This window comes from Zalophus californianus, chromosome 12 (assembly GCF_009762305.2).
Source record: "Zalophus californianus isolate mZalCal1 chromosome 12, mZalCal1.pri.v2, whole genome shotgun sequence".
NCBI lineage: Eukaryota > Metazoa > Chordata > Mammalia > Carnivora > Otariidae > Zalophus > Zalophus californianus.
Genome location: NC_045606.1, coordinates 18994660 through 19020483, shown reverse-complemented (window position 1 = coordinate 19020483; position 25824 = coordinate 18994660). Strand labels below are relative to the sequence as shown.

The window sequence follows — 25824 nt, the reverse complement described above, 5'->3', positions numbered from 1 at the left end:
CCCAGGGTGACCCTGAGAGAAGCTCAACAGCAGACACAGGATTACTAGGCTTCTCAGGGCTCCTGGGGCCAGAAGAGCTTTTCAGACAAGTCCAGACCATGCCTGAATCAAGCATAGTTCACCAGGGCGCAACTGACAAAGGAAAATAACCTGAAGGGTCCCAGACAGAAAATCCTGGAGTGAGTAAGCATCTTCATCAAACCTCAAACTGACCAAAAGCTTGGATTTCTGGAAAGGAGGAGATGTAACCACAGCACTTATTTATTGTTTAAGTCATTCTGAAATGGTATTTACAGACTAAACAGAAAAGTCCACTCAATGCAGAACATTAAATACCCTTTTGCTCACCCAAAGCTGGGCACTGCTAAAGCATACCCAACCTCCTTTTGGGTAGACCCCTGCCGTGGAGCCCCAGTGCTCAAGGGCGCTCTGGTTCCTTGGCATTCCCCATACGGGCAGCAAGGCGCCCGGGAGCTGGGATGCCCGCAGAGCTCCCCAACATCTTAACCCTCAAGACCCACTCCTCAGGCTTGTGGGTCAGCACGGGCAGGCCAGGCTCCTGTGTTTCCTTGTTGCCATCTGCCCTGCGACCACTCTCTCCTTTATAAGGTTGCTGGTGCACTGTGGGCTTCACCAAAGGCGGTCTGAGCTGGCGGGACAAACACAGGAAGTCACAAATGAAGAGAAGGAAAGCAGCAAAGACCCCAAGAGGACGCAAAATGTGTACAGTGACTGGGGGACAGGCAGAGGGCAGAGCTCCAAGAGGGACGTCAACACGCTGACCCAATGGATAGAGCGGCAGCACTAGAAATGGCCAGAGGAATCCAGCAGGTCACTGAATCGAAGAGAGTCAGCAGGCAAGAAAATGGAAGCTGGGGTTTGAGGAACAGGGTTCTGTAGCTCAGGGGTTAGAGCACTGATCTCGTGAAGTCTGGAGAACGGGATTCAAATCAAAGTTTCAACACTAACAAGTTGTAAGACTCCGGCAAGTGACCTAAATTCTGTGAGGCTCAGTGCTCCAGAAAGAAGAGGAAGGGGCCATGCCACCCCCACCCAAACCAACCAACTAACCAGCCAATCAGCACAGGAGAGTCAGAACCCCGCCCCGACCGTGCGGTGAGGCTTCCAATGGCCAGAACCAAAGCCCCACTGGCAGAGAGCAGAGGGGAAGCCAAACAATTCTGATCAAAGGTCTAAGGAAGAAGGCGGTGAAGCTCCAGTTCTGACTAGCCCAGAGTAAGCTGGTGCCTGAGGGTACTCGCGGGGAAGGGCGGGTCTGTGATCACCACCCATTCCCAGGTGTTTATAAAGACATTTCCCAGGAGAGGAAATGCACTGTAAAAAACACAGCATCGCACATGTTCAATACAGTTTCTTTGTATTTAATCCCCCTCATTTATGATCACTAGTCAAAGTCTCTTTGGTGACAGGCAGTTATCCTCCTGGTTCAGGTTGGTCAACAGGGACCCTGCTCACAATGCCTTCCAAATAACAGAGAATTCATTTCAGAACTTTAACTGGTGACGAACACAAAGGAGGATTTAAAGGAGAACCTACTTGTAGTTGTGACTTCCTTTTCTCAGTGTGATGATTACCTGGGCTGGTGTACCTGACTGCATCCCTCAACAAAGCCCATTTAAACACAGGGACCCTCGTGTGTGCTGTGTACTTGTACCAACTTTGCTTGGCCCAGAAATCGGATCAGCTCCTCTGACCACGTCATCAATGTGGTGACCTCCAACAGCCCTTCCTTGTTCTCTGCCTTTGCGAAGGAGGGAATGAAAAGTGGGAAGAGAGAGGTGGGGAGATGTCACTTCAGGAAGGGCTGGGGCTCTTATATCATCTCTGATGACCTGGTATCCGAGTGACACTGTTCATTCCATGTGAAGCTATCTTAGAAACGAGTAAGATGGCAGTGTGGTGCCTCCGAGTGACAAGACGGCCATCCTGGCTTATCTGCAAGGCACTGTGCTGGGCTCACGTGGACTCTTTATACACTTTCAAATGTCCTTACAATAAAGGCGTGGATACCTTCTCTATAGGCAGAAGTGCGGCACCAGGCCCAGGAAGGAGCAGCACTGGAAGATTTAATGCCCATGCCTGGCCCATTCATTCACCAAGCACTGAGTCCCTTCTGTGTACTATCTTGGCACTCGGAACACCATGAGCAAAACGTGTAAGGCTCCTCCACCACACCCCAAATTAGGAAACTCATATATCAGTAGGCAATAAAGTAAATAAAATGACTGATGCACACGCCAGAAAGAAGAAAAACAAAGAAAGGAGATGGACGATGAGGGTGTGCAGGGGAGGTCTTTCCAAAGAAGGTGATGTGTGAGTAGAGGCCTGAACAAAGGGAGACACGAAGGGCAAGAGGCTCTTGGCAGGGGGGACAGCAGGTGCAGAAACAAGCTTGCACTTTTGAGATCTGTGAGGAAGAAGCCACTGTGGGAGGGGCAGAGTGAGCCAGGGGTGGGGGAGAGGACAGTGCCAGGGAGCGAGCTGCCAGGGAAACCTGCAGAGAGCTCCTGGGCTTTACAGAGCGACACCTCGGGGCGCTATTCTGAGTGGAAAGACACTGCAGGTCCTCGGGGAAGGAGGGGGCAGCAAGATGACAAGATGTGCTTTGAAAAGCTCTCTCTGGACTGCCCTAAAGAGGACAGATCGGGAAGCAAGAGTCGCAGCGAGGGCAGCGACCTGGGTCCCTGCCAGCTGAGGGTGAGCACCTTGCAGGGAAAGCCAGCAGGACCAGATGGGATGGGCCAAGATGCACGCTATGGCTCTAGCAGCTAATAATCCAAAAGGAATCCTGCCTCCTCAGCCTTCAGCAGCTACCCAGTCACTCCAGGGAAAAGTCCACATCCTTCCGCCTGGCATGTAAGTTCTTCCTCCACCCTTCCTCCTTGCCTTTTTCTTTTACTACTCCCTAACGTGTGTATGCTCTGCTGTCACGACAAGGATCCGCCCACTCTGAACACAGCCTGTTTCTCTGGCCTCATGGCCACACAGTGGTAGGGGGCCGCCAGCCGCCCCTGGGCCCCGGGTTCCACACAGGCAACAGAACACCTCCCATGCAGAAGGCCGCCCGCAGTCGTCGAGCCAAAACCAAGCGCCTCCAGACAAAGGACTGGAGAAGGAGATCCTGTCTCTGGGGTGGACCTAGAATTTAACAAGAGTGAAAAGGTTTGCTTGGTAAGAGATCTGGATCAACACGAAAAACAGACCTCCTACTTCGCCCTGACGTGACACTGCTGCAGCAGAAGGGCTGCTGGGGATGGAGCGTGCGCTAGACCGAATCAGATTCTGATGGTGACTGGGCAAAGGCGGGACCAAGGGAAGAAGAGAAGAACACAGCCAGGTGTCCATAAAGGCTTATCATGGCACTGACTTAGATGCTGAAGATACAAAGATAAAAACGCACAGGGCTCTCAAAGATTTTACATCCTAGTGAGGAGAAAGAGAAAGGAAATAATGAGCGTTTGGTTAAGAAGAGCACAAGCAGTAGGTAAAGAGGGGAACCCAGGCAGTCTTGTGCTGGAGCGGCTGGCCGGCAAAAGAGGAAGCTGGCTGAGAGCACGGACCGTGGATGTGGAGGAGGAAACACTCCAAGCAGGAGGGAAGGTGTCAGCAAAGGCACAGAAGCCTGCACGGATGCGCCATCAGCACACAGACGCTCTTTATTAGACCTTGACAATAAGCTGGGGAGCAGCTGTTAGACTTGTGATTGTGGTACTTTCTCACTGTTTACTCCATTAATAAAATATGTCTGCACATTCACCTCCCTATATGCATATTTATAAATTTTACATGCTACTGTTCCTATATATTCTGTACATTATAAAAGGTAAAAAAAAAAAAAAAATAGTCACAAGAACAACTTGGGAGACACACTGACTCCAGCCTGGGGCAGGGAGAGTACGAACTGGGAACGTGGCTCTAGAAAGTGAGGAAGCATGCAAAGAGCAAGAGGGTGTGTCAACAGGAAAGAAGAGACAACTGCAAGAGGCTCACGTGGCCCAAATTTAGGACAATTCTGGCATCAGAAAACTAGAAGCTGTAGATGATTATAAGACATAATCCAAAGTGTTGATGAGAACAAAGAATCCATGAGCACATGATAGGAAGGGATGTGTGAGAGACTGCAGGGCAGGAGGCTCGCCCGGAAAGAGCATGAAAGCCTCACCTTCTGCATCTCCACCATCTGGCCGCTCCTGAGTTACATCCTTTCATAATAAACCAGTGACCTAGCAAGTAAATGGTTTTCCTGAGTTCTGTGAGTTGCTGTAACAAATTAACTGAACCTGAACAGGGGGGACAGGGGAACCTCCGACTCATAGCTGATGGGTCAGAAGCAGCAGTGACAATATGGGCTTGTCACTGGTATATGAAGGTGGGTAGGGGTGTCTTGTGGGACTGAGCCCCCTTTTTTTTTTCTTAAGATTTTATTTGTCAGAGAGAGAGAGAGAGTGCGAATACGCACAAGCAGGGGGAGTGGCAGGCAGAGGGAGAGGGAGAAGCCCCCAATTCAGGGCTCCATCCCAGGACCCTGGGATCACAACCAGCTGAAGGCAGACGCTTAACCAACTGAGCTGTCCAGACATCTCTGGGACTGAGCCCTTAACCTGTGGGATCTGATGCTGTCTCCAGATAGTGTCAGAATTAAGCTAAATTGCAGGACACCCAGCTGGTCTCAGAAAAGCTTCTGGTGTAGGGAAAATACCCTACACACACATTTAGTGACCAAAGGTGTCAGAAGTAGTGTGTGAGAGCGAAGGAGACACACAGAGGTGGGTCTTGCCCTAGATGAACCTACCTTCCATGTGAGAGCATTTTATAAGCACCTTCAAAGAGTCCTCGGTCGGGGTAAAAGTAAAAAGGAACAGGATATGTCTACCCTAGTAAAAAAAAAAACAAAAACAAAAACCCCCACATCCTTAGGATGATTAGCTAGAGCCAACGAGTAACAAAGACGGCGCTGCAGGTCTCCCACCTGCTGGACTAGGACTGCGGGATCCCTCGTGCTCTTTGCAGGGTGGGTCATCCACTGACTCATCGTGTGGTAAACACTCTTGTCAGCAGAGGGAGCAGAGGAGGTTTCTGAGCTATTCCTCTGTGGGCTAGAAGGGAAACCATCTGGGTGATGCCCCGTGTTTGCTTACTGGAGTCCCTTAGCATAGCACAGGCAGAGACAGGTCACGTGGCATTCACTCTCAAAATAAGGGTTGGATAGAGGTTCAGATAATGAATCACATTAAAATCCATGCCACTTCCTTTAAAGTGGCTTTAACATTTCAACAGCAGAGTTCTACAATCAGGAACAACCACTGAAATAAGGGAATTCCTCAATACAGACAAAGAGCAAGTGTATTTTTTTCCCTGAACACAAATGAAACTAAACAAAACCCAAAAACTAAATATAACCTATCAGATGGAAGTACAAATTATAAACTACATATTCTATAAAAGCTACAGTACGTGTAAGCTGCTGGACCGGGAAGTTTTTTTGCAACATAGATGTCACTAACTACAGAAGGAGTAAGAGAAGCTCAGAAATGGGACTGATACTACCAGAGAAAGCCTCAGTGGCACCGAATACATTTTAAATTACACTACTTATTCGGGAGTACAACTGTAATACAACGAAAATGGTTAACGCACGATGTGACGACCTCCAGCCGATTCCCTTCACTGCGTGTGTCAAGGATAGGATACCCGGGCCACTGAAACAGACACCTGGTGGGGAGGGACACTTACTTTTTGGCAAATCTCCAGTGCTGGAGGCTGAAACCGTCCGGCTTCTGTCGTGGGATGGACTGCTTTCCTCAGGCTCGGTAAGCGGGGATCCCTCGGAAAGCGCAGAGCCACAAGCCACAGGTTCTAAGGGCCCAGAGAACAATGATGTGGAAAACTCTGGAAACTGTGACTCGGGAATTTTATGCCGTCCATTTGGCAATTCACCATTGAATTGTTCATAGGAGCTGCTATATGTGTAATCACTTTCTGCATTTGGCTCATCGAGGTTATATTCCTCAGGATTTGGACAATCTTCTTCTTCATCATCGTCATCATCCAGCTGCTGTTCCAGTAAGAACGGACCATTCTCAATATGGCCATTGGTTTTGGGGGATTCTATCCACGCAGGGTCTGTGTTGGTCAGTTCCTGTTCAACATCATCTTCATCTTTCTCAGTGTTTTCTTTCTCGGTGTCTTCTTTCTCTTCCTGGTCCTCAGCCTCACCTTAAAAAGTTGATGGGTTAAGAATCAGAATGTGTCACTCTCCTTAACACAGTGGCACTAGGTACATATTTCCTCCAACAAGAGACAATTCTGAATGTGCTTAATTTAGGTTTTTTTTTCGTGCCTCAAGTAAGCTCTATACCTAACATGAGGCTCGAACTCATGAGCCCGAGATTGAGTCACATGCTCCACTGACTGAGCCAGCCAAGCGCGCTGAATGTGCTTGATTTACGTACTACGTAAATAAGATCTTGGGTTTTCTATATCTTATTTTTCATTTAGTAAATAATTGGCTCTCATTAGGAAAATGCTAAATTTGGAGGAAAATGACAATTTATAAATAGAGTTGCCTTTCCACTTCCACCCTCTCTTCTACAATCTTCAGAAAATGTCCGTGGGTACATTACTGTTAGGTTAAAGGTTAATTACAAAATAAAGAACAATCATTAGCAGGCTCAAGACATGGTGTTAGACGTTTTCCATTTTGAAATACTAACATATTTCTGGCATTCATTTTACAAATGAAGTGGCAGACGGTTTCCCACATTCCCCAACCAGGAGCTGGAAAGAATCCTCCTCACAACCGAAGCAGCAGCACCAAGTGAGCCTGTGTGGTGACCCGGCGGGCGCCCAGTAAAGAAGCTGCAGGACCCCGCGCAGACTGACCGTTGTCATTGGCAGGCTCGCCCTCGGCCACATCCTCGAAGCTGGCAGTTTTGAGTTTCCCCTCTGGGCCGTATCCATCGTCCTGTTCATTGGAAGGTACCGCTGTTGTGATGTTTTCTTCTATTATTTTCCTTTCGGCTTCTCGCTCCAATTCTTCTATTTCCTGCAGACGCTTTTCCAGTAACTCGGCCTGCCTTTTCTGCTTCTTTTTCAGTTTTTTCTTCTTGTTCTTAGATATTTTTCCTATCTACAACATGGCAAGAGAATACCACAGGTCAGTCTGCCTCTTGTTAAAGCACTCCATAAGAATACAAGTGCTAGCAGCATGCAAACATGGACAAATCCCGGCTCCTCAGGGCTTCCTCATGAGCACCAAATGCCCAGACACGAGACCCACAGTAAAACCAGAAGAAGCCTAACATCAAGTAAGGGGGCTACTAGCAGGCCCTGCCCTCAGAGGGACACACAGCTCCCATCCTAGAAGTCTGTTTCAATTCAACTTTAAGAAGGGAAAATGCTGAGATACTCTGGCCTTTAAACAAGAAGCACCTCTCACAAGTTTTATTTGTTGCTGCCTAGACCACAAACTAATAACATCTCCCCTCTGCTCCACTCTGTCTTACCCAGCTATGCGCCGTAAAAGAAATGCCTGGTGACACAGGGGCACTGCCCTCGCTGTTGGTCAACAGCACTGTTGGTGTCTGGGTCTCACATACTGAGCTGTTATCAACAGCCAGAACTGGAGAAACTGTCAGCAATGAGCATATGAAGTCAAGGAATAAAAGAAAAAGCCACTGTTTCAGCCTGCCTCCGATCAGGCCGCGTGACTGGGTAAGGGCCAGCAATGACCGCCTCCAGTCTTTCCACAGAATCATCATCGAAACAAGCTGCTCCAAGCACAGCAGGCCTGGAGGTGCTGACTCGATGCCTCAGCGAGCCAGGTGGCATAATTATGACAAGCCCTCTGGAACTGGGACTTTCATTCCAAAGCGAGGGCTGCTGGTAGCACACTCAATCTCTCGACATTTCCTTTCAAATGCTTCTGGCACATAAAGCTCTTTCAAAACCTGTAAGTGACTCATCAACTCAAGATATATATATATAGAGAGAGAGAGAGAGAGATTCTATCCTCTACTGGAACTAAGCAGGTTTGGGGACACTGGGGTAAGATTTAATTCCAAGCAGCAAACAGACAATACTCTTTCACATTTGACTACTGGCTGGAAAACAAATTTGAGTACAAGCTTCAGAAGAGCAGGTATCTTGGAGGCAAATCAGAACTAATGTTAAGTGTTTTATAATAATCATACTTCAAACTCTATCTGGATCACATCACATTTCACCAGACTCAGCCAACAGCACCCCAAAAAGTGCACAGGGAAAATGAAGATCAAACGTGGAAAGGCTCGAACTATTTTGCCTCTAAAAAAATCACAACTCATCGAAACAATCAGTCTTGTATATTCAAGGATACAGAGCATTTATAAGTATGCCCGTCTTTTATATTACTATGTAGTAAAGATCTACAATTGAGAACATAACAAAAAAAGGTATAATCCATTGCCCCCAAACAACGTTAAATGAAAAACTGTTGCAACAAGAAGCAAAAACTAATGTTATAACTTGAAAAGCTCCATAAGGAACAGATGCTTTTAACATGAAGGTGAATATTAAGTGTACATGTAAGTACTTACGGGTTTTTGCTGGGGAGCCGTGCTCACTAAAACAAAATGAAACAAAATGAATGTTTAGAGGAAAACAGATCTGTATCTTTACGCAGGTAATCTGAATTGTAAAATGAAGGTAATTATTGCCTTTTAATGGCTATCCAACTTCAAATGGTTAAACATCAGAGCTTCTTAATCACAGAGATCTAAAGAAAGGTGACCCAACTCAAACAAATGACTGGCTCTGCAAAGGCCAAGTGGTAGTTGCTCATATGGGGCCATTTCTCTTATTTATCTAAAATTAAATACCCAAAGCATTGACTGATAACTTAAGAAAACCAAGAAGAGTTCACAAATGTTACACAGTCATCTAACCAAATTTGTTTTATAGACAATAAAATGAACAGTCTAGATTAGGAGATGTACACTGTGTTTGAAAACTATTTGGCAAGTCTATACAGCGGAAGTAAATAAAATATTGTAGAAATCACATGACCAGTCTTTGCCGGCATCAACAGCTTGATGGACTACAGGTCTCTGATCTAAGAAACACCCTACTGGTGGGAAACAAGACTAGGAGGTGGTGCCTCTCCTGAGAGCCCCGTCAGGCACAGGGCTGCAGCCCCTCAGAGGCACACTCGCCCGACGTGACACACTGGGGTGCGGGTCACAGGAAGAGAGGGCAAGAGTGGTCCTGTCACTGCAACCGTTACACTCCGTCAAAACCAGACGGAAAACTCTCGATACCAATACTCAAGACATCTGGCCTTCTGCCACCTTTGGGTCTTTTGTAACTGATTCCAAACCCACCAGTTAGACTCAGATTGAGGAAGACTAACTGGAGACTAGGAAGCATTCTAACAAACGTGAAACTAGAGAAAACTTCTGAGGACTATAGGTCGGCTACATATGTGCAAGCTATTACTACACACTCCTCCGCAGACAAGTGTGCAGCACAAGACAATGTTCCAATGCAGATGAAGCAGCTCGTAAGATTTCAAACAAACTTTTAAGGAAGGACAAAGTTAAGGAACTCAAATATTGAAGCATAATTTAATTGGGGCATCTTCCTTTTCAAGGAACAGGTCTCCTTATTTCTAGCAATCAGACTCTTCCGAAAGTTCCTAACAGGTATACGTCTGACTCAATGAGCCAGATGCCTTCCGTGGGCAGCTCTGCTGGCTCTCCCTGCCCCGAAACAAACTGAAACAAAGCCGGCTCGGGTCCCTCACCTGCAGATCCCGAAGGAGGAGGAGCACCTGCTTTCTGCCACTCGGTGGCCTCGGCTGCCATTCTTCTCACATACGCATCATCCACACACATCAAGATGTTCTCCGGCTTTATGTCAGTATGAATGATCTTGCACTTACCATGCAGATAATCTAACCCCTGAAGGACCTGGTCATAGTAAAATCAAGAGAAGACAGGAATTATTAATACCTTCGTTGTTCAACATTTGTAAAATAGGTAACATAACCACAAGGCACCAAATACAGTAGACACTTCATGTTCATGGAAGCAAACACATCTGTACCTATACTCTGTTTATAACAACTTTATTGAGATGTAATTTACACAAAATTCACCCTTTCCGGTGTACAATCCCATGGTTTTTAGATTTGCACCATCACCACTATGTAAACTAGAACATTTTCATCACCCAAAAAAGAAACACCCTACCACTGACAGTCACTCTCCGTTTTCTGTCAGCTCCCCAGCCCTAGGCAACCACCAATCTACTTTCTATCTCCACACATTTGCTGGTTCTGGACATTTTATATAAACCAAATCATACAAAGTGGTCTTTTATAACTGGCATAATGTTTTAAAGGTCCATCCATGTGTAGCATGTACTTCTGTTCCTGTAAACTGTCAAACACTATTCCACTGGATATGCTATATTTTGTTCAGCCCTTTACCTGATGGATATTTGGATTGTTTCCCCTTTTTGGTTCCCACAAATAATATTGCTATGGACACTCACATATGAGTTTTTATGTAGACATACGTTTTTATTTTTCTTGGGTGTATACTTGGGCGTACAACTGTTAGGTCGTGGGGTAACTCTTGTTTTATACAGCAGCCGCCCTTGTCACATTCCCATGAGAACGTATGAGGGTTCCACCCTCGTCATGGCCTACACTTTGTTATCTTTTTTATTTGAGTCACCCTAGTGGGTGTGATGTGTGATCTGCGTCTCTGTGATGTCTAATGATGTGTATACATTTTTAATACTGCACGAAAGGAGGATTAAACAGCTGTGGAATCCAGACCACATGACAGCACTGAACTCAAAGAAACTGCTGAACCAAAATATCCACAAAAACAAAACCCACAAAACTTAGAGTGCAGTGACCTAAATACAAGGCCACAGTATTTCTGGAATTATTTCCGTTAGAGAGGAATCTTTCAATTCTTCCCATAAACAAAAATGTATTTTTAAAATATTCCCATCATGCTCCTATACATTAGAAATTCTACATGCTCAGTAAATATTAGCACTTAATAAATATCATCATACACTTTAAATCATTTAGGGGTCTTGTCCACAACAGACAAGAAAGTGGGCAAGCAGTAGACACATAATACGTATCCATTATATGTATTTCCAATTCTAGAAAGTTCTCAGCAACAGCCCAATGCTTCTGTCTACTGTAAATAGCTAAACAACCTTAACAGACAACAGCATTGGGAAATGAGCAGAGAGAGGTTCCACAAGGAAAATGAGAAAAGGAAAACTCATCTCTTAAACAGGATGAAAATCTCTATACCCATCTAAAATAACTTTCCCTAGAAAGTATTTTTACATGACTTCAGCTGACCAAGTATCAGTCAAGCTCCTGGAACAGGTCATGCACCTAATTCCAGGTGTCTGACCTACAGCAATAAATGAAGCTCCTTGTCTCCTGGGGCTTATAGCCCCTATGTCCTCAAAGAGCTTACCGTCTTATGCCAGGAGGAGGAAAGGGATTGGCCGAAAAGAAACCAAGACGAACCATGGGTAACAAACAAGTTCTTAGTAAGCACCAAACAGTGAAACAGATAAAACCAGAAAAACAGAAGGAAAGGCACTTGTTTTCTTTGCCTTAAAATTAACATTTAATGTTTGCAATAGTACTGCAATTAGAACTATTAAATTATGTTTAAAACATCAAAGGACCAGGAAGAAACGTCGTTAGACGTTTCCATAAAGAATTAGGTTATAATCCTGATGGGAACACAATCCAAGGGGCCTATATGTTATTCACTGACATTCATGCATCTTCTTTGTTCAAACTGAAATAATATGGAGAATTTTTGTATCTGAATAACAAGAGAGAGTCTGAGAATACAAGAAATTAATAGACAGGAACAGTAATGATTTCTAACCTATGGAGGGAAAGGAACAAGATTTTTGAGAAACTTTAAAGTTTAAAATTATTCCAACTGAAACTGCATTTCAATTCTCAAATATTACCTCAAAGTAAAAATGTCAGTATCTCTTCACCACCATTTCATGCCTGAGTCATTCCTATCTTTCCACCTTAGCTCTTTTGTGGTGGTCAGGTTGTTTTACTGTGTGGGAGGCTACACAAGGAAGAGTTAATGTGATCCAGTATCCAAATGTGTTCATGAGTTCCCAATGAGAAGGAGGCACTTGAGATGAACACAGTGTTCTCAGCAAGAAGTTAAGTTCCAGATTTTTTAAATATTTGCAATTGCACGCAACTGGGTTACCTTTCCTTAAGAAGGACAGCTTATAATGTCTGATGATGAACACAGTGGAAGAACTGACTGCTGAGACAAATTAAGTAAATTAATTAAGATAATGCAAATCTTAAAGGAAAGTTGAGACACAGCACAGTGTGGTGTTAAAACACGGCCTTGGGACTCACGCCACTCCTAGCCTGCTGCCAGATCATTCACTCACTAGGCAAAGTACTTATGCTGTCTGAGCCTCCACTATCATATTTTAAAAAAAGGGGAATATATCTACTAAGTAGAAATATGGTAAGAATTAGAAATAATCTATGGAAAATCTACAAAAAACAACATCTAGTTCACAGGAAGCTCAAAATAAATGGGAGAACTGAACTAAGTCAGAACACTTGTATTGACATTGACTAAGTAACTAACTTTGCTAAGTCACTTATTAAATTTCTCTGGGTCTCATTTCTCCCACCTATGAGTGGGCTATCCCTGATAAATTCTGTGGCACATCCCAGCAATGAAATTCTGATGCCATAACTTCTTTTAATTCTAAACTACAATTTTTTTTAAAGTCTTTAGCTGTAGACTAAAAAGAATGGTTATTTTTGAAAAATGGCATTTCTGTTCTCAGCCAGTGAAGTTTAAAGCAATAAAGCACCCCAGAATCCAGAATAAACAGTAATGATGGGCAATCTCATAACCATTTATGCAGAATAACTATGATGATGCACAAAAAAGAGAAAAGCAGTGAATCAAGCTTCATGCCCAAGGATAGCTCTCCTCTTGCAAAATCTGAAGAACAGAGTTAAAAGGAGCCTTTACTAATTTTCTGTGTTTCCTGCACTCGCCAGGCCCAGTATATTTGTCTTTCTTGACTAAAAAAAAACATACTTAGCCTCAGCAGCAGGAGGCAGCAGAGGCTGCAGGGAGATCCTCTGCCTGCTTGACTCCACAGCGGCCATGAGGGCTGAGATCAGTGTACGCACAGATGGGCCGGAGGCAGGCCTGCACCTCATTCAGCGGAGCTGGATCACACCCTCAGAAGCCCAGGGCTGGGAGCCAGGAGCCCCCATTTCTGGTTCAGATACTAACTAGCTATGGCTCAGAGCAAGTCCCCTTCCCTGACCTCAAATTCACCTGTAAAATAAGAGGCTTGGTCAAGACAGTCTCTCAAGTTTCTTTCTGTACACCTATGAACATGGCAGAGAGCATCTATTCCTGGTGCTAACAACATAAGCCTACCCCTCTCTGCCACAGCTTGCTACAATCGTTCCCGTGATCTCGCAGACAGAAGGGGAGGAGCGAGTTGAGAGAACTCTGGGAACTTCTCTCAAAGATGTCTTCCGGGCCCTGCTCACCACCCAGAGAATGAAGCTTTCTCCAAAATCCTAAACTGTGAAGAGAAACAAAATGAGAGCAGATTTCTAAATTATTTTCTGACTCTGGTCACCACCTGGGGACTTTCTTCCTCCCACAGCTGAACAGAGGACACACGGCAAGGCGACCTGGCTGGCCTCTTACTCTGTTAAGGTCTTACTAACGTGGCATCCAGGGGAGCCCAACAGGCAGCAGGAGAGGCTGACGCATGCAAGAGCCCTTCGCCAAGATACTAACACCTTGTGCTGGGGAGGAAAGCACCAGAGGGGCTCTCTTCAAGCCCAGACACTTTCCTACTAGGAAAGCTAAGGCTCCCACTGGATTTCTCTCCTCTGCTAAACAGACATGAGGTCAACTCTACAACCTGCTTCTGATGATTCTGACAATTAAACTGAACAGAGAAGTGTGGGAATCCCAGGTCAACGGAAGGGGGCAAGAACTGGATGCGCACACACACAAAAGTTTCAGTGGACACTGTCCTCGTCTGCCTTGACATGAAACAGCCTTCTGCTCCGTGTTCTGACTCGGACTACTGAGAATTCATGAGAAAACCCTGCAGCCGTGTTCTTCTGAACACAGTCAGGAGGAAAGAGAAGGCCTCCGTGCCCAGCACGTAGAGGGCGCCGCAGAGCGCTGAGCTGGGAAAAGGGGCTTACCACATTTCTGAGTCGAGGACCCAACCTTCTGAAGAGAAGAATTCCAAGTTAGGACAGAACCATATGTGCGACCACAATGAATATAAAAAATGTTTACCAACTTAATCTTCTATCACTGATTCCTGGCTCAGTGATCATGAATTCGCTGACAACTAGGAACAGTGACATAAATGAAATGGTAAATAGATACTCAGTGTAGACAAAAACATTCAGTGCTAACAGGCGACTCAGCCTGCCCAAGCAGGGCCAGGCTCTTCGTCTGCCCCACAGAAGCGGGCTGTGGAAAAGCACTGCATTTTACAAGCCCCCTCAGCACACATTACCAATTACAAATCACTTAGTAAATAGCATTTAATGGCTATCCTTTCAAACAATCTAGTTACCAGCTCTACTATAAGGCAAAGAAAACCATTTACCACCAACAGACCCACAAATGCACACTTTTCACAAACACATGCTATAACCTAAATGCTCCCAGATCTTTCCATGTAGACATTGCACAGGACCTTGCAGTTTAGAGCATGGGTTCTGGAATTATACCACCTGAATTCAAACCATCAGGTTAAAAAGTGGGTGTCAAACAGCATTGTAAATGCTAGTGACAATCAGAGTTATAGAAAAGAGTAATAAGAATTTAAAAATCCAGAGCTACAAGCTGCAACTGCTAGTTTTTCCAGTACTGTAGCAAAGTCACCAAACTCACGGCCCTGCCCTTACCAAGAAGGCCATTTCCTTACAGCTTCCTGTAAAGGGCAATGAATTGAACCATAAAGTTTTAAAAAGTAAAATACCCTTTCAATATATAAGCAAGTCAAAGCCACGTTTAAAGAAGAGCAGGAGCGTCTGAAGAAGCCCTACCTTTCATGCACCACAAATAAACACGGCCAACACTATCATCCTGTTTCTTCTTCTGGATTTAGAAGTAAGAGCAAGACATGAAACAGACCTCACTAAAGCTGATTTAAAAAGAAGAAATGAAAGCTGGGGGGTGAACAGACCAACGTAAGACTCCACACCTGAGCCAGAGAAGCGGTCTGGGAAAGTCAGAGGCTGCACACGGCATCCCAGACACCACCAGCATGGCTCTTCTTCGACCCAGCACAAGGTCACCAGGACTATAGGAGGACAGCTAAGAACTGACCAAGGGACTGAGAACAGTGTATGGGAAACCCTGAAAAGACAGATAATTCAATTATGTCATTACTTTTAAAATACAAACGAGCAGTAATGTCGGTCCACGAGCCCATCAAATCAGAGAAAGTGAGCCATTTTATAGAATAAAAAGAGGAACGTATACTTCTTTCATTTTAGAAAAGACAACCCATCAGAAACATTCTTTGACCACCCCCAGCAAGAAGGAAGCTCCAAAGACACACAGGATTCACACACAACTCGTAACTCCAAGAGCTCACAACGCAGGTGGGGGGACACCCCGGCTACTTCACGCTGGTCACCACACTGGATGCTCTGTCATCAGTCCCTCCATGTTAATCTCCACAAATGACCTACTACCATCCCAATTTTACAAATGAGAAAACAGGCTCACAGAGGTGACATCATTGGATCAGGGTCACAAAACAGTAAGTGCCAAAGGTATAATATGAAGTGAAGCCTGTTGGCAAGGCACCTACCCCCTATTCCAGTGGTTTTCCACTGGAGGGAATTCTGCCTCCTCAGGGACATCTGACAAAGTTTAGAGACCTTTAAAATAGTCACAACTGGGGTGGTGGTGGCTGATACAAGCATCTAGTTGGTGGAGTTGGTTCAAATGCTGTTGAACACCCTACAATACACAAGATAGGTCCCCACAACAAAGAATTTTCCAGACCAAAATGTCAATAGTGCCAGGACTGTGAAACTGGGGCGTATATAGGAAGAAGCTACGATCATCAGGAAAGGCCCAAATGGAGGCTGCAGGCAGACCGAGGAGGGAAGAGAGAGCATTCTTAACTGGGGTAGTGTGGGAAGGCTTCGTCAGGGAAACAGGATTCTGGTTGAGTCTTTCAAAGCATGGGTAGAAAAGAAAGGGTGGTATTATCGTCAGTCTAAGACAAAAGAAATGATCAAAGATGTGCAGCTAAAAAATGGTCAGGTGAGTACTTTCTCTAAAATACCTACAAAATGAAACTAGTAAAAATTTATGAATAAAAAATCAGGTAAATCTGCATGTATTTATAAATGCTTGGGCATCTTTGACCACTCATAAGAGACTGGTAACTTGGTTGACTCTGGGAGAGAAACTGGGTACCTGAAGGACCTAACATTTCAGAACACTTAACGTGCATTACCTATTTAAAAGATTAATGGCGAAACACTGACCCGCCAGGAAATAAAAGCTGAATCGGGGTTTGCAAGGGGAAATACGGGCTGATACCAGATGGGTGAAAACCTTAAACACGTTCATAGGAAGAACAGTGATTTAACTTTTATTGGACATTAGGCCAAGTATGATTCTAAAGGTATCATATGCTACTTGGCAAAATGCTAAAGGTAAGCACTCCAGAACCAGATGCTCTGGGTATGAATGCCCCTTCCACAGCTTACTACTACTTTAAGTCACTTCTTGGCTGGAGGCAAGTTACTTAAACTCTCCACACTTCCATTCCTCTTCCATAAAATGGAAGGGTAAAAATACCTATTTCATAGAGTTACTGTGAAGATTCAATGGATTAAAATTTGCAAAGTACTGACAGCGATGCCTGGCACATACTAAGTAGCACTGAATAAAAATCTATAATCATCAATAGTACCATCCCTTTATGTGTAACAATAATCAGCAAGGAAAGTATCTTTATTATTCCCATTTTACTCATGATGAAATTGTAGCTTAAGGAGGTTAAGGAACTTACCCTAAGTTCCTCGCTAGAGAAGGGTACATCTGACACCAAAACCCAAGCTTGTTCTCACCCCACATGTAGCTTCCTGAAAGCAAATATTAACCTTCAGACAACAGGCACTGGAAAGCCACTAAAGGTTTCTAAATGAAGCAAAGTTTTGTTTCGGAAGGTAACTGCCAATGGAAAGGAGAAAAAATTGGCACAGGGAAACAGAGTAGGATGAGCAGGACTCTGGAAGAAAAGGCAGAAGCCCATGAAAAGGTACTGGCTGGAGGCGATAAAGGGTCTGAACTAAGGGCGGTGGTGCTGGAAATGGAAAGATCAGGAATAGAAGGCAGGGCACAGGAGGGACGGTGGCTAGGTGATTAGTGAGGCACACCAAGAGACCAACGACAGGGGATTGGAACCGGGTCGGCCACACCTGACTTCGAAGGAAAGGGAGGCCACACAGTGACAGACTCTGAGAGAGCTGGTCGACCTTGTCTGTTCTGGGAAGCACTGAAACTGTGAGGTCTATTAATAAAGGATCTTCCCTCTATTACTTAGGAGTCAAAAACAGTGAATCCACAGGCTGAATCCAAGGGAATGAAGGGAATTTCAGGTGATACAGATTACTAACTGGGATAGACAACAATTTCCTACTTTGAAAGTTACAAGTTTAGGGAAAGAAATCCAAAATCCATATTTTTCTTAAATAAAATTAAAGGTGGGTCACACTAAAAGCAAAAATTCTAAATATTGCCTGCAATAACTAAGTACAGAAAATGAAAATTTCACCTTGAAATTTTTCTAGACCAATAAAGCACTGTAAGAGTTCTCAGTCCCCAAAGCACAGTGTGTGTGAATTATGCACTCATTAAAATCATTTGTTCATTCAGCAAGGACCCATGAAAATTCCATTAAACTCCAAGAATTTCATTTTTAGATTTACAGACACTTTCATTTGCTGAGAAAGCCTACATTTTGTTTCTGTGTTCTGGAACACAAAATAAATATCAATGGTTCATCTGCGAAGTCACCTCCTTTCACGGCCCAGCCTGAGCTGTGCGGTGGTCAGTCACCTATGGCAACCACAGACATCTTTCAAAGTACAGGATTCCAGGGGATGACAGACCTACGTGAAATACACACGAGCTGGAGTTTTTCAAATTATTTGCTTTTTGTTAGAATATGTAAATCTTTTCAGGATTTATCAGAGATAATTAAGACATTTTTTCAGGGTTTTTTAACAAGATGATTTTTAGAGTTCAGAGTTGCCACTAATAGCTATAAACACCAAAGTGTCATTCAGGGGTCAAAAAACTCCAAATAAGGTTAATCACAACCGTCCCCTCTTCCCCCTGCCCACATTAAAGGGAAATTGTTTTTTGGTTTGAGATATTAACCATGTGAAAATAATAAATTAAAATGCTACTATCTAAAATCTAAAAGGGAACAGGTATTATTATTAATCCAAAGCTGACCACAAGTCCGCAAAGGGCATATACGTATACCCAGCATAATACTGTGTACGGGAACAATATTTCACTGGATAAGCCAAGGCAAAGTGCCCTTCTCTCTTCAGCCTCTCTTTTCGTGTAACGTCTATAATGTTAGAAGATAAGCTGCCAATTTGCAATGCAAAGAAACAAAAATAAATGATGAACACTCAGGCTGACTAAATAATGCTACCTATGTACAACTCCATAAGCAAAATCTAAGATGCTTTCACAAACCCATGTAAGCTCCAAACTTTTTATAAAATGGGTTTAAAAACCTACTCATATGCATGTATGCAAATACTATCTACAGTTGTTAGGAAGGTTCTCTTGTAGGGACCCATCTCTTGAATTCACAATTCTTTAATTGTGAATCATTCCCTGATTCTTTTCCTATGTGAGAATTGTAAGACCAGGGCCTTTACTTCAGGTCTGGAAACCTCCCGAGTAGGTTTAGCTTAAGCTCTGGGCCTAGGGGGCAAGGGATGGACGCCCAATCACCTAATCCTCTTCTCAAGCAAACCAAACAACCCCCCTGATATATTATGTACTCTGCAGAATTATCCATAGCAATTGTCCATGATATCAGAACATGGTAATTCAGAATAAGTTGTATCTGCAACTTTCCTAATGTAGGCTATAAGGGCAATGAGGAATACAGACTGATGTATTCCATGCAGAAAACTGAATCTGGTAAATTTTCTAATTAGGAGATCTTCCATATGTGTATACTTTCATTCTATCAACACTTGCTGGAACATCATCCCTGAACCAGACCCTAGCTAAAGGTTTTGTCAAGGCAACTGAACAGGGTACAAATCTAACACAGTACTCCCTATATAACTTCAACATTCCTCATACTATCTTTCATTTAGCCTTCATCCAAAGATACACAGAAACAGTAAACAAACATTACCTATTTCTTCTGAATTATTTTCTAAGGAACTAAGTGGGACATTTCATAGTAATGATATTAGATAAAACAATTTCTCAGTATGCCATTTTACTTACCTTAAAAAAAAGTCAACACACCAAAAGAAATGCATACTTGAAATTTACATACTGCCCTTTTTGCAAGACAGAATGGCATGTGATTAAATAAAGTTGATGTAACAAGTTCAAAATATTATGCACTGTGATATACATGTATATATTTGTGAAACAGGGATTATATTTATATGTGTGTGTGCATGCGTGTATACGTGTGTGTGTGTGTGTGTGTGTGTGTGTGTGTGTATTTAAGGACAGGAATTTTCGTTAAAAGCTAGCCAATTAGGTACTGGTGGGCGGGGGCTGTCCTCACATCCTCACCTGTCGAATGATACTCTTCACACAACGTACTGGGAGGCCTTGGTAATTGGACTTGATGATCCACTTGAGGAGATGGTGGCCGAGTACTTCGAAGACCATGCAGACATCTGGGACATGGTTAAGGATCATTTGCAGATACATTTCCTGGAGTGATGCAATTACTCAAAGCAGCATCTTTGTGGCACTTGGCAATTTTTTCTTTATAAAATGCAACATCACGGGGTGCCTGGGTGGCACAGTCAGTTAAGTGTCTGACTCTTGGTTTCGGTTCAGGTCATGATCTCAGGGTTTGTGAGATCGAGCCCCACATGGGGCTCCATGCTCAGCATGGAAACTGCTTGGGATTCTTCCTCTCCCTCTCCCTCCCCTTCTGCCCCTCCCCCTGCTTGTGTATACCTGCATGCGTGAAACTCTCTCTCTCTGAAAACAAAAAAAACCCACAAAAACAAAAATACTTTAAAATGTTTAAAATGCAATGTCACTACTACCAATAATACCAGAAGTGGTCATGTGCCATTTCTCACCAAAATAAATAGATCTAACATTTACTAAGTACTTATATCCTATGTGTTAGTCAATGTATGCTCGTCAAACAATGTGCCTACCCCCGCACAGAGGCGAGACCTGGAGGAGCTCTCCGGCGTCACACAGTCCCAAGGTGGCTGGGCCATGACGCAACCCTGCACCTCCCTGCACTCTTGCTCATTTCAACACCCCCTCCCTGATAATCAGCCATAATGAAAGTGAGCAAGGCTGAAACCTCATAAAAACTGATGGCAGGGGGTAGGGGGGGAACGGGACACCCAAAAAACCCTGTCTTAAGTGTCCTCCCTGCCTGCCTAAATTCAAATCCATGAAACACTTTATAAAATAAAAATTTACAAAACACAGTGAAGATATTTAATCTTTTCCTTCAATAGTATCTTTCATTGCAGAACCAGATCAACTTTAATACTCTAAGCAGTTTTCAATAACATATGATCATAATATAAGACATGGCACTTAAGACCCACTTATAATAATGAAATCTTAGGAATCTGGGTGGGTTTTTTTTTGTTTTTTTTTTAAATAGAAATTCTACTATGACCCACCGAAGTCCATCATACAAATATATTCATGTTATTCATACAGGAAGATTTAAAATGGCTCTGAAACCTCTTGAGAATACATCGTTCATCCCTGGAAGCCTACAGATAGGCCATTAAAGCAGGTTAGTTGATTTAATATTTCCTACAATACCTGGATCTGCCAGTCACATTATCACAATAACTGTTGCTTTAAATATTTTTAATGAAAAATTTTTAAATATTTTCTACAATGTTGGAGAGCATTATAGACTTATGCATAGATAATCTAAAGCCAAAAGTTTCTATTTCCCAAATCCTTATTAAAAAAAGGCAAACTAAGGATTAAAGTTAGTAAAAGACATAGAGTCAGAGGCCAAGATTTCTAAATTATGACCTAAGTCTTCTTCAAAGCACTGACCACCTGGACTATAATGGTTTCCTAGCATTTTATTTAATGGTAAAAACAGCCACTGGCATGTGTATATCCAAAACACTCCATTTACCTGTAAGTCAGGTAGTTTCTCAAAAGAAACCCTGCCAGCTACCCCAACAAACTGCCTTACAGAACTGATCCAAGAAGAGGGGCCGCCCTGCCCGCCCATAAACAAACAGACTCTCCTGGAGACCCGGGCAGAGGACCAGCTCTGACTGTCTATGGAGGTTGGGGAGGAGGGGACCGGCACCTGAGTTACTCGGTTGGTTGAGCATGTGACTCTTGATTTTGGCTCAGGTCATGATCTCAGGGTCATGAGACTGAGCCCTGCATCGGGCCCCGCACTCACTGGGGAGTCTGCTTGAGATTCTCTCTGTCCCCCTCACTCTCAATCTCGCTGAAAAAAAAAAAAAAATAAGGGCGCCTGGGTGGCTCAGTTGGTTAGGCGACTGCCTTCGGCTCAGGTCATGATCCTGGAGTCCCGGGATCGAGTCCCACATCGGGCTCCCTGCTCGGCGGGGAGTCTGCTTCTCCCTCTGGCCCTCCCCCCTCTCATGCTCTCTCTCTCTCTCAAATAAATAAATAAAATCTTTAAAAAAATAAAAAATAAAAAATAAATAAATAAATCTTTTTAAAAAGGTGGGGGGGATGCACTCAGCAACTAGCAAAAACAATCTTGAGGCAAAGGGCAAGATGACACCAGCAGGCACTGGTACTTACTAGTAGCCTCTAGTCCAATCTCTAGAGGAAATATAGAACCTCCTTCAGACATAAAGGGTATGAAGGAAGTGCCTCCCCAGGGATTAAGGCTCAGGAGACGCAGAAACAGGGTGCCATTCTAGGATGTGAGCTGGGAGAAGGCTTTGTCCTCAGGCTTCTGGAGCTTGAGCAGGTCAAATACCAAAATGAAGGATTTGTTCCAAACATGGTAAGAAGGCGAAGGCCCTGGCTCTTGACACGCTAATCTTTTGCTCCTTGTGATGTGCAAAGAGGACTGTGGCTCATCTTTCTCTGCTCTCTCGTTACACATATGTAAGGCACTCCCCAGCTTGATGGTGAAGGTAGAGGGGCTGTCTGTAAAGAGCCCGGTGCCTGCACAAGAAGGATGCTTAAGATTCTGTACGACCTCAGAGAGATGACACAAGACACTGAAATGGACTGGCGGGAATTGGGGAATTTTTTGGCATACCATTTTATAACACTCTGTAATGATACTAGAGGCTTTATGTGGACACTGATACAGCACAGCTAACAGAAGTTTAAATAAGCTTGAAATATTTCCATGTTTTTTTAAAGATTTTATTTATTTATTTGACAGAGAGAGACACAGTAAAGAAAAGGAACACAAGCAGGGGGAGTGGGAGAAGGAGAAGCAGGCTTCCCGCGGAGCAGGGAGCCCGATGTGGGGCTCGATCCCAGGACCCTGGGATCGTGACCTGAGCCGAAGGCAGACGCTTAACGACTGAGCCACCCAGGTGCCCCTATTTCCATATTTTAGAACCAAAAAGTCATTAGGAAGCAAAAGAACTGTCAATAAGGATACGTATTCCATTCATGCCTGAAATCTTGAAGTCATCGATTAACTGTACTACCATGTCTTTATTTGGGTCAGTGGGATCACTTTCTCGAACCTATGGAAAGAAAAATTAATTCAAGAACAGAACCATTTCGGACTGAAAGTCATTTCCATTATAACCAGCCAAAAACATTTTAGTAAAAGTGATGTTTTTAAAAATAAAAGATTCAGTATTTGAACTTAAAAATTCCTCTGTAAAATTTTAAGTCATTAATTTTTCTTGCATTATTCACATTTTCATAGTACTTACACATTTGAGCAATTTTATTTCATCCAAGGCTGTCTCTGTATAATGCTGGGCACTTTTTACAACTTTCATTGCAACAAATCTTTTTCCCCTTAAAAAAAAAAAAAAAGCGTATTTTTAATATTATCAGCAAAAGTGATCATTATAATGAAATCTATTCAATAAATAGGGCCTGGTTAGTACTTGGATGGGAGACCGCCTGGGAATAACCTTTCCTTTAAAATAGTACTTTTCCAACTGTGTGGGCACAATTAAGCAAGAGGCTAATGGATCAAAACAATCTTTTTGCTTTGTGTTTGTTTTTACCTAATAAAAATAAGGTGGACTGGAAAAATGTCAGAGTTCATCACAAAGACTAAGGGTAATTCTTATTTTGTAACACTTCTGTTTTAGTACATACACATACACACCATATGTGTATGCGTCCTGGGTAGCAGCGCAGTTTCATACTATGGGGTCGTGACTTTTCTTTAAAAAGTCAGAAACCACTGATTTTAAAGGCCTAAACATGATCATTTTACATATGAACATTTTTCTGACATGGATGAATTACCACAAGAACATATGTCTGATGTAATGCTATTTCAATGAATAAGCTTCAGATATAAAAGCAGAAGAAAGTTAATGTAACAGACAAGTGAACTTCAAACTGGGGGGGTGGGGAGGGATGTCTAGCCGACAAGGCAGGCCTGTGCTAAGTACGATACATGCACAACCTCAGCCACACCTGATTATAAAGGTTGAACTGGACCAGAAATCAAATGCACAAATGACAAAAGAGCACTTACTGCATATCCCAGCACAGCCAGACAGTTGAGAAGTGTCCCCATCCTAGCTTCCTAATAACATGGTAGCGGCCATTGAAGAGGTCTCCAATTTTCACTGGATGGTAGCCACCTTTTATTAAAAAAATTTTTTTTTTTAATTTCAGAAAAATAGTAATAAAATCTCTTCCTTTGTGTCAGTTTTTTTTTTAAAGATTTTATTTATTTTTAAGTAATCTCTACACCCAACATCGGGCTTGAACTCAAGACCACAAGATCAAGAGTTACATGCTCTGCTGCTGACTGAGCCCACCAGGCGCTCCCTCTAGTCAGGTCTTGATACCATTTAAGAAAGCTCTAAATAATAAAATCAGATCAAAGTATGTTTAATAATATAAGATTTTTTCTCAAAAATATCTTTCAAGAGAAAAATGTCCTCTGACTTGCTATTAGGCTTTCTATTCATTCTGATTTAACCCAGAAAGACATCAAACCATCCAGTACTCCATAACGATAATTTCAGGCTTATATTTAAGTCTAGGTGTACATAATATGCACATACCGGCTCTTGACCTTTCCACATGTCGGCGTCTTCTCTTTTAAGCAATAAATTCAATGCAAATCTTTTGGGTCAGTAGAACATAACTCAGCAAAATAAAGATGTGTACTCTACCTCATTCTGCATACACCAATAGTTCATGCATAACCAACAAGGAATCATATAATGTACAACAGTTTACCCTCCAACGGAGCTTGCTCCTCTCCCCACACTTCCTCTAGCCTCAAGCCCCTGCTGAGAAACAAGCTGGAGAGAGAGGACACCCTGTTGAGGCAGGTACTTCGAAAGGTACGGGTGCTTTCGTAGATGTCTGGCATAAGAAGACCTTACTCTACATTTGGATATAAAATAAGCAGGCTACAGGGTAGTGTGTAGAATATGATACCATTTTTGTAAAACACACAAGGAAAAATCTAGGGGATAAGATGTTAGCAACAAACATCTCTGCATATAAAATTACTTTTATTCTTTTTTATTTATCTTAGTTTTCTACTAAAAAAACGCTTTCCTACGTTTTATTCTTTTAACATCTGCTTTTTTATTGCAACGTTGTTATCTCTCATTTTTTAAATCTACAGAATTCTTAAAAATCACTCAAAAAAGACTTGGATAGTTCGTTCCCACCTAGTGCTCAGAGGCTCAAGGCAGGTGCAGAAGTATCCAAGCCACATCTTTTAGTACATCTCAGTATCTTTCAGAGGGCTAGGAATAAACTTCAAGAAATACTATCAATGTTTATGAATATTTAAACCGTTACTCAACTGAATTAGTGAAGCAGGAATTTGACCAGATACTGAGTTTCTAAGATTCTTACTCTCCTACCACTACACATCAGTATTTCTCAGATTTTAATAACAAAGTCTTTAACAATATTCTGGGTAAAAAACACAAACTAAAGAATAATAAATCAAGAATACAGCAAATTATTAAATGGATGAATAGGTGGTGACTAAACTCACTGTTTTGCTCATTTCACAATATACACATATGTCAAGTCATATTAAGCTTATACAGTACTATATTATTAAATACATCTCAATAAAACTGGAAGAGAAAAAGGCTTATTGCTTACTTAGAAAGTTAAACTAAAATTGAAGGGGGCTCTGAGTTTACAATACAATTTTTGAACCACTAAAATTAACACTGGAAAGGAGGAGGAAAAAACTTGTAATTTTCCAAGTACAAATCAGGGGCACTGTGCTTGGCACTTTCTTTTCTTTCCTTTTTTAAAAGATTTATTTATTTATTTATTTGAGAGA

The 25824-nt window shown here is 42.9% G+C and overlaps 1 protein-coding gene across 17 annotated transcripts in view; it reads right to left on the bottom strand.

Annotated features, from left to right (window-relative positions):
- SRPK2 (SRSF protein kinase 2) overlaps window positions 1–25824 on the bottom strand; it is a 247824-nt gene that overhangs the window by 21064 nt on the left and 200936 nt on the right. For all 17 annotated transcript variants that reach the window (XM_027574830.2, XM_027574839.2, XM_027574835.1 and 14 more), the window contains 8 exons: window positions 24031–24139; window positions 23246–23333; window positions 22963–23050; window positions 19920–20026; window positions 9803–9968; window positions 8598–8623; window positions 6904–7150; window positions 5755–6237 (listed from right to left, as the gene is read on the bottom strand). In XM_027574830.2, coding sequence (XP_027430631.1) covers window positions 5755–6237; window positions 6904–7150; window positions 8598–8623; window positions 9803–9968; window positions 19920–20026; window positions 22963–23050; window positions 23246–23333; window positions 24031–24139 — 1314 coding nt within the window. The remainder of the gene's footprint in view (window positions 1–5754; window positions 6238–6903; window positions 7151–8597; window positions 8624–9802; window positions 9969–19919; window positions 20027–22962; window positions 23051–23245; window positions 23334–24030; window positions 24140–25824) is intronic.